Here is an 8413-nt window from a genome sequence, read left to right on the forward strand (position 1 = left end):
GCGGGGAGGATCGCATCACTGCGGGTCCTTTTTTTTTTTTTTTTTTTTTTTTAAACTAAAAATTCTTCTGGGAAGTACTGCTAGGAGTCTTTTGACTTTCAGCAAAGTTGCGCATATGTGTTCGTGTATGAGTGGCGTTTGTGGGTTGCTGTAGAGAGATCGCATTTATTTATTTATTTATTCGCTTTTCCCCCCCCTTTTTTTTTTTTTCTTTTTGTAGTGGTAAATTGTTACAAGTCGCCTGGCTGCAAAGCCCCCTTTTCCTCTCACGGCCACTCTCGTTTGTTCCTGAATCCAACGACGACAAGGGGGACTCAATGTTAAAGGTGGAAAAAAAACCAGCAACACAGTTGTTTTTGTTAAAAGGGGACACACTAAGGCTGCGAAACAGCAAAACCCCAATGTTGGACAGCTGTAAAATCGTGTAGACAGGTTGTCATACAGCAGTGGGGGCTTTTCTGAAAGGAGCCCATTGCTAAACATTAAATACACTCGGAGCCGAGCACAGCAGCTGCGCGGACACACGCACACACGCACACGCAGCTCGCAGCGGCCCGGCCCGCGCACCACGTGCTGCGCCCAGGGGGGCGGGGGGCGGGCGGGGGGCGCGGGGCGGCGCTTCCAGCTCAAGTGGGTGCCAATCAAAACATCAACTTCAAATTGTATCTGAAAGATCAGCCTAGGACCTAAGGGCAGACACATCAGTTGGAGCTCAATTGTTGATCAGATCACATCTAAGGGATTTAGGAGCACAGAAGAGCCGAGATTTGAGGAAAGACACCCCACTGAAACCTGCCACACTCCTCCTCCTCCATACCTAGGGTGCAATATATATCAGACAGAAAGAAATCAGAACGAAAAAAGAAAATTATCGGCTCGATTTCTTTTCTCTCGCCCTGCCTGACTCCAGTAAAGAAGGGGGGGAGGAAAAAAGAAAGGGAGATCCAGAGAAGCCCGGGTTTGTTCCGCTCCCCTCCCGGCTCTTCAGCAGGCTCCCTCCTCCACTCCACCCCCCCCTTTTTTTTTTTTTTTTTTTTTTATAATTCCTTCCCCCCCCCCCCCTTCCCCCTCCTCTTTTTTTTTTTTTTTTTTTTTTTTTTATATCTCCGCCGCTTCTGCTGCTGCCGCCAGTGCTGCTGCCGCCGCCTCTGTGCCCGCGCCCCGGAGATGTCCTTCCCTCAGCTGGGCTACCCGCAGTATCTCAGCGCCAGCCAGGCGGTGTACGGGAGCGACCGGCCCGGGGTGCTGGCCGCCGCCGCCGCAGCCGCCGCCGCAGCCGCCGCCGCCTCGGGCCGGCCCGCGGGCGCCGAGCTGGGCAGCGGCTCGGCCGCTGTCACCTCGGTGCTGGGCATGTACGCCAGCCCCTACAGCGCCCCCAACTACAGCGCCTTCCTGCCCTACACCGCCGACCTCGGCCTCTTCTCCCAAATGGTGAGTGAGCACTGCGCTGCCCCCCGCGCTCGCCGAGCGCGGCCGCGGAGGCCGGGGGAGCCGGGGGAGCCCGGGGCGGGCGCTGCGGAGGCCAGCGCGGGCGGCGGCGGCTGACGCCCGGCCGTGGAGAGAGAAGCGTGGCTGTCGGCGTGTCTGCAGGGGAGAGAGGGGCTGGGGGTCGCGGGCTCCGTCTGCACGAGAAGCTCTCCATCCTCCTCCTCGTTCCAGCCGGGCAAAACTCCTCCGAGTTTTTCTTGGCAGTGGAACGGCTAAACAGGGCTCCTGCCTCCGTATTGTCGGCTTGCCCTAGCAACTCGGGTATTTTTTGTTTTCTTTCTTTGTTGTTATTGGTGTTGTTGTTGACGGGCGATATTGTCGGTCCTGCTGTTTCACTGGGCTTTCCAGCGCGCTCCTTTTTCCTCTTGGTACTTTTCTTTGCCGCTGAGCAATAAACAGGTTCCGTCCGAAAGGCCAAAGTGTCCGTACCCGGGGAGCGCGTCTATTCCAAGGCATTTTCCTTAAGCCTTGGAAATGTCCCGTTCTGTTTCTTGAACTTTTCATACTCTGATTATGGCGGGTATCATAACTGGGATTTGCATGAAGCGAAAGAGGGCATCTACATCCTATTATATGCATCGAGGCAGAAACGCTTATCGGCGCTAATTCTAAGAAAAAATGTCGCCACCCAGCCTGTCCTCGGGATTAATTTCACATTTTCTTAAGAATGTAATAGTTAGAAAGTGAAACAATTGAAAAAAACCAAAACTAACTGTTTTTATATCTGATGTCGTTTCGAAAACGAAACGCTTTCGTTGCTGGTATCACCAAAATTCTCGGCGGCGCTACACATAGGTTCCACTTCATTTTCTAAATGTACCTCTTTTCTCTCCCCCTGACATATTAAAGTGTGAATATTTATAACTCAATACATGCAATGGATAACTTGTTTGGAGTTTTAACAAATATATGAAGGCAAATAGGAAAATACGCTGTTGAACAAGGGACAGCATCTGAAAACAGATCATTTTTGTACTGCAAACATTTCCTATAAAGTCACTTCTAACAACGTGCATTCCCTACTTTGTTTTTCTTAACCTTGATTTTGAAAATGCAGTAAAAGTTGAGACAGAAGCAATGAGTGATTTACAAGTGGCTTCTTCAAAAGAATTCCCAACAGAGTTTACACAAAAAATATCATTTCAGCAACAATAACAAAAGACAGCAGAAGAAAGGGAGTGCAGAAAGCCTACTCTGTAACACATTACAAAAATTACGTCGGGCTACTCTTTTTGTATGAGGGGTGTCTCTGAAATTAAAATACATGATCCTTCTTAACTGTTTGACAAAGTTAAATTAGTTTCTTCGCTAACATTATTGAAGAGGTCCATTTCTAAAGCTGACATAAATTATGACATGGTAAGATGAAGAATGTATTTCTGGACTAGGCAAAAAGAAAGAAAAAAAAAAAAAAAAAAAAAAAAAAAAAAAAAAAAAAAAAAAAGGCGAGATCGTAATGGAAGAAATAAAGATAGAAAACTGCTCGAAATGTTAGCTATTTTGGAACAGTTCCCGTTCGTACTCGCGAAGTATCCTGGTATATTATTATAGTGATTAACCAAGACGGTGAGATTTTGAAATAAATTCTAAATTTCTGAACATTTGCAAACCAAGAACTAAAATATTAGGCTAATATCTGGACAATTTGCTGTAATAATGAGGCCTAATGAGGTTCCTAGAAAGATAAAATGTTATTTACAAAAACACCTGATGGGATAATTTGACTTGCTGTGTTTTACTACTGATGATAAAAAGAATATTGATTGCAAATAAATCACCGTCTCTAAACGCTTGTAAACAACTTGTGTTTGCTCTGGCCAGATCAAAGTAAAACTTATGAGATAAAGTGTCTACATATCCATATTCTACAATGTGTGGATCAGTTTTCATTCCAGAGTTTAAAGGCTCTTCTAACAGTTAGAAGTTAATGTTTTACTCCAGAATCTTGGTGTATGACTTGGGGAGCGGGGATGGTGGTGTTGGCATGTGTGTGGAAAATCTTTCACATTATAAGTCTCTTAGTACTGAAGTTGTGCATTCATCTCCTCAGTCTCGTTTTACTGGGAGCAAAAATAAAGAACGCTCTACATGCATTTCTAACATCCTCCTAGATACTTTGCAGATAAATGCGGCGCTGTGCGAGGACATTAGTTTGCAACTGCGGTGTAGTACCTGTTCTCTGTGCCTGATAATTTCAAGGGCACAGTGAATTGTGTTGCCGAGGCGAAGTTGCTGCGTTTCCATCGTTTGGTTTGGTTTAGTTTGGTTTGCGGAGGAAATACTCATAATGTCTGTCAGAGCCCCGCTTAGCACCTCTCTTTCCTTTCCGTGCGAGAAGGGGGGATCATCTGGGAACACCTCTCTGTATGACCTAAATGTGAAGAGCCTGAAGCGGGCAGGGTCGAATTTGGCTGTGAAGACCCTCTGCACCGCTGAAAGGCGTATTCCGGCTCCGGGAGTAGCCTATTCAGCTCTGTTAGAGACGCTAACGAGATAATTGATGTGCTTTTTCCTCTCCGCTTGTCTGAATGTGTTGCAGGGCTCCCAGTACGAGCTGAAAGATAATCCGGGTGTCCACCCTGCTACCTTTGCTGCCCACACTGCCCCCGGCTATTATCCCTACGGACAGTTCCAGTACGGGGACCCAGGGAGGCCCAAAAATGCCACCCGGGAGAGCACCAGCACGCTGAAGGCCTGGCTCAATGAGCACCGCAAGAACCCCTACCCCACCAAGGGCGAGAAGATCATGCTGGCCATCATCACCAAGATGACCCTCACCCAGGTCTCCACCTGGTTCGCCAACGCCCGCCGGCGGCTCAAGAAGGAGAACAAGGTGACCTGGGGCTCCAGGAGTAAGGACCAAGAAGATGCAAACCTTTTCGGGAGTGACAATGAGGGGGACCCCGAGAAGAATGAAGATGATGAGGAAATTGACCTGGAGAGCATAGATATAGATAAAATCGATGAGAATGATGAGGAGCAGAGCAACGAGGAAGAGGAAGAGAAGCCCGAACTCCTGAGACAAAGCAGTGAAGAGGAGCACTTGGAAAAGGAGAAGGATTTGGCACTGTCAGGGTCTGAAGGGCTGAAACCCAAAGATGCGCTGGCCATGGTGAAGGAGGCCTCTGACAATAGCACGAGAATCCTCAGTCCTGGGGGACCGAACAATTTACAGATGCCATCTCACAGCAAACCCAAGATTTGGTCTTTGGCAGAGACGGCAACCAGTCCTGACGGTGCCCTGAAATCTTCTCCTCCTCCTCCCCCTCCTCCACAGGTTAACCACACTTCTCCTCAGATTCAGCACCCTGCTTTTCTCCCTAGCCATGGACTCTACACATGCCAGATTGGCAAATTTCACAACTGGACAAATGGGGCTTTCCTCACTCAGAGTTCCCTTCTAAATGTGAGGTCCTTTTTGGGAGTAAATCACCACCATGCTGCTCATCACAATCACCACCTCCAGGCCCAGCAACAATCTTCTGTTTTAACAGCAACCCTGGGAGCTCTGAGCAGCGAAAAACCTTCAGAGAGGACCAGTCCCAAGCACATAGGTAATTAATGCATCAGGCTTCCACCTCTCCCTCCACCCCCAACACATGCACGTGAACTTCTCCTTGAGGAATGGTGTCACACTGGTGTAACTGATTGCTTTTAATGGAGCTACAGTTTACTCTAGCGTTGATTTCCGGCCCCCCACCCAGCGTGTTGGTCACATACATTAAGCACATTTCACGTGGCCTATTACATTCTCACCCTATACGCCCATCAAGTAAGATGAAAATTCAGGAAGAGTGCAGTGAAACGCATAGGTTTGAGCTTTCCTTCCCTCTTTCATGACCCTCATCTCCCAATAATTTCAATAACAGTAAAAAATGTGTCAAGAAAAGCTTGCAGACTACTTAAATACTGAAAGTAGGGTATAGTGCCGTACACACATACACATGTATCTGTAAACATCTGAATAGGAGGGTAAGAGGGAAGTGTGCTCTCTGCAGTGTCCAGATTCTTACTGTTGTTATTCTAAAATTGTTCTCCTGATTTTGTTTTGTTGTTTTTTTTTTTCTCCTTCTAGAAAGAGAAAATGTACCAAGAACTGACTCCCCACCCCAGCCGCTAAAATCGCCCTTCCAGCCTGTCCGTGACAAGTGAGTTTGTTTGTTTTCACTGTAGGAATGTTACTTATGCGAAACAGTGTTTGAATAATAAAGACTAATTATAACACCTAATCATCACCATAATAATACATACAGACAATGAGAACAGCACAGGAGTTGCTCTAATCTTTTCAAACTTAGACTAAATCACAATAGTACATAGCCAGACTATAACTTTTCTAAAACTTAACAGATCTCAAAGATCTTGTGCTAATTACACCTGAGACAATGATTTTTGTGCGATTATCTATTACTAAGATATTACTTAGTAATACTTATTATTGCTATTACTATAGGAATAGACAGGCAATTTAAAAAACAACAACAACAACTTTTATTCTGAAAGATTTTTACTTTTTTTTTTTTTTTTTTCTTTCTTCCTTCCTCCCCTGCAGCTCTTTGGCTCAGCAAGAGGGAACACCGAGAATTTTAACAGCTCTCCCTTCTGCTTGATTAAATGATTTGGTGAAAAATATTACAGAGACTGGTATTAAGGACAGAGAGAGTGAAAAAAAAAAAAAAAAAAAAAAAAAAGAAACGGTATAAACGACTCCCATCAATCTCTTTTTGCAATAAGGTGGTGCAAATCCATAAAAGCATTACACAAATCTGTAGATGGATCCCCTTCCTCACTGTACCATTTCAGATCGTGTTATTCTAACCATTCTTGGATTATTTGTTTGGTAAATGTTTCCCATGTGTTTGTGGTTTTCTTTTTTTCTGTATATAGAGTGATTTCAGATTGTAAATAACACGTCAGCAAAACTTGTCTAAATCATATATTTTTGTCTAATAAACTAAATGAAATTATGAGCCCTCTTCAGGTATGTATTCTGTTGCTACATATCTTATACACATTACAAATCTATTCGAATATTTATAATTTGTTTTCTAAAAAGTCGAGTCTCCTCCACTGGGTAACTGAAACTTAAAGCAGCAAATCCAAGGTATTTTTCTGAGAACAAGCTGCGAGTTTCCTTTTTCATACAGGCAAATTTACGAAGTTGAACCAAGCTGGCTCTTGCCTTAGTAATATTAAAGTTTTTTTTTTTTCAATTGTGGTGATTCAGATGTGTTCTGTAATATCCATTTTCCAGACATAACTGGATTTGACTTCCACTTATGCTACAAAATAGTTTCCTAAAACTGAAAGGGACAAGTTTTCTCACAGTTCCCTAGTGTATAACTTTGCTGTCCAAACTGGTTGCTAAATTGGATCAAGAGCTCTAGTGCTTTGGTATATATTCCCATCCAAGATGAAAAAAAAAATAAAAATCATAGTTTAGGAAAAAGAATTATTTGTAGCGATATGCGCTTTGAATAAACACAGAGAAAATATGACGGTGAAAGATATTTTCCTGTGAGATTAAATACAATTCTAGAAAAAAAAAAAAAAAAAAAAGGCAGCTCTTGCACATCTTAGAAATCTTAGAAGAAAGTTTTGCGATTCCTATCTGCTGGTTGAAAATAGACTGAGAGACAGGATCTGTCGTTTTATAAAGGCATTAATCTTCAAAAGACGGTCCGTTAAAATGTGTAATATTTTGAGTGTTTATTTCTTTTTTTTTTTTTTTTTTCCTCCTAAATGAGAACACTAAATAAGCATTGAGGTGCTAATAAGATACCAGATGGTTGTTGATGGTGGAAAATGGAAAGAAGCAGCTGGGAAAGTCATTAAGAAATAATGCGGTGACGCCCTATCCAAACTAAACCAACCTCAAACCAGGAATTGTCGGAAACAAGACGAGATTTTCAAATAAAATATTAATAAAATTCTTGCCAGAGATCAGAATATTGATCTTGATTTACCTGCAAAATCATCTCAATCAAAGAGCAGCCTCGATAAACTATGGCTCAGAGATCTGTTGGCAAAGAGATGGAGGCGGCGGGCTCCTACATTTTGCGTTTTTCTGATGGAGCAGAGAAACAGGTCAGGCAAAATAGATTTTGTGTGGAATATCTGAAGGAGAGTCTCTGGAAAGAAACTCATTTTGACATCCTGCAGCTCCTCGCATACCATCAATTAGTTTGTATTTTGGCTTTTAGTTGTTTCGGTATATTTTATTTTATTTTTTTTTTCTCAAATCACAGACAGTCTCGAGTTGGTAATTGTGGGTAACTGTTCCAACAAAAGAGATCATTGCACTTTTTACCAAACTAGAGTAATTTAGCCTTCGGGGAGAGGGAAGACGTATTTAAAAATAAAAGAAAGAAAGAAAAAAGTCTTCAAGCCTGTAGAGCTTAACAGTGCGTCAGGTCACTGCTGGTGTAACCTGATGCAATTGCCGTCTCTTTCGTATCAATTCAGATGAAATCGCCTCAGTCCCGCACCAGCTGCCCAGGTTCCCAGATTCCTCTCGAATTTGGGAGACGCGGACGTCCTCGAGCAGCCCGGCCGTCCGGGATGCCGCTGCCGCCGGGGACCGACCGCTGGGCTGTCATGGACCGGCCCCGCTCCCCCCAGGTGGAGACGGCACCCAAAAGGCGCGCCGGGATGCGCTGCGAGGCGGAGCGAGCGCGGCGCTGCCGAACCCCCCGGGGGGAGCGGAGCGGAGACTCCAGCGGGGCACAGGAACCTCAGCAGGGATTTGAGCGGAGGGAGCGGAGGGAGCGAGAGACCGCGTGCGCCTCCAGCCCGTCCGCCGGCGAGCGGCCACCCCGCGCCCCGAGCGGACCCGAGCGGTGCCGAGCGGACCCGAGCGGACCCGAGCGGACCCGAGCGGTGCCGGGCGGACCCGAGCGGTGCCGAGCGGAGCCGAGCGGTGCCG

General features: G+C 45.3%; 1 protein-coding gene across 1 annotated transcript; it reads left to right on the top strand.

Annotated features, from left to right (window-relative positions):
* The first annotated feature begins 1146 nt into the window (after positions 1-1146).
* Positions 1147-7929, top strand: IRX1 (iroquois homeobox 1). Its single transcript, XM_066327585.1, has 4 exons — positions 1147-1431; positions 4028-5042; positions 5564-5636; positions 6041-7929. Exons 1-4 carry the CDS (start codon positions 1168-1170, stop codon positions 6096-6098), a joined length of 1410 nt encoding a protein of 469 aa, XP_066183682.1. The 5' UTR covers positions 1147-1167; the 3' UTR covers positions 6099-7929.
* Positions 7930-8413: the final 484 nt, after the last annotated feature.

This window comes from Sylvia atricapilla, chromosome 1, assembly GCF_009819655.1.
Source record: "Sylvia atricapilla isolate bSylAtr1 chromosome 1, bSylAtr1.pri, whole genome shotgun sequence".
NCBI classification, from domain to species: domain Eukaryota; kingdom Metazoa; phylum Chordata; class Aves; order Passeriformes; family Sylviidae; genus Sylvia; species Sylvia atricapilla.

Coding starts and splice junctions, on each gene's coding strand:
- IRX1 (XM_066327585.1), top strand. CDS start 1,168: ATGTCCTTCCCTCAGCTGGGCTACCCGCAGTATCTCAGCGCCAGCCAG. Junction 5,043..5,563: donor GACCAGTCCCAAGCACATAG/GTAATTAATGCA, acceptor TTCTCCTTCTAG/AAAGAGAAAATGTACCAAGA. Junction 5,637..6,040: donor TTCCAGCCTGTCCGTGACAA/GTGAGTTTGTTT, acceptor CCTCCCCTGCAG/CTCTTTGGCTCAGCAAGAGG.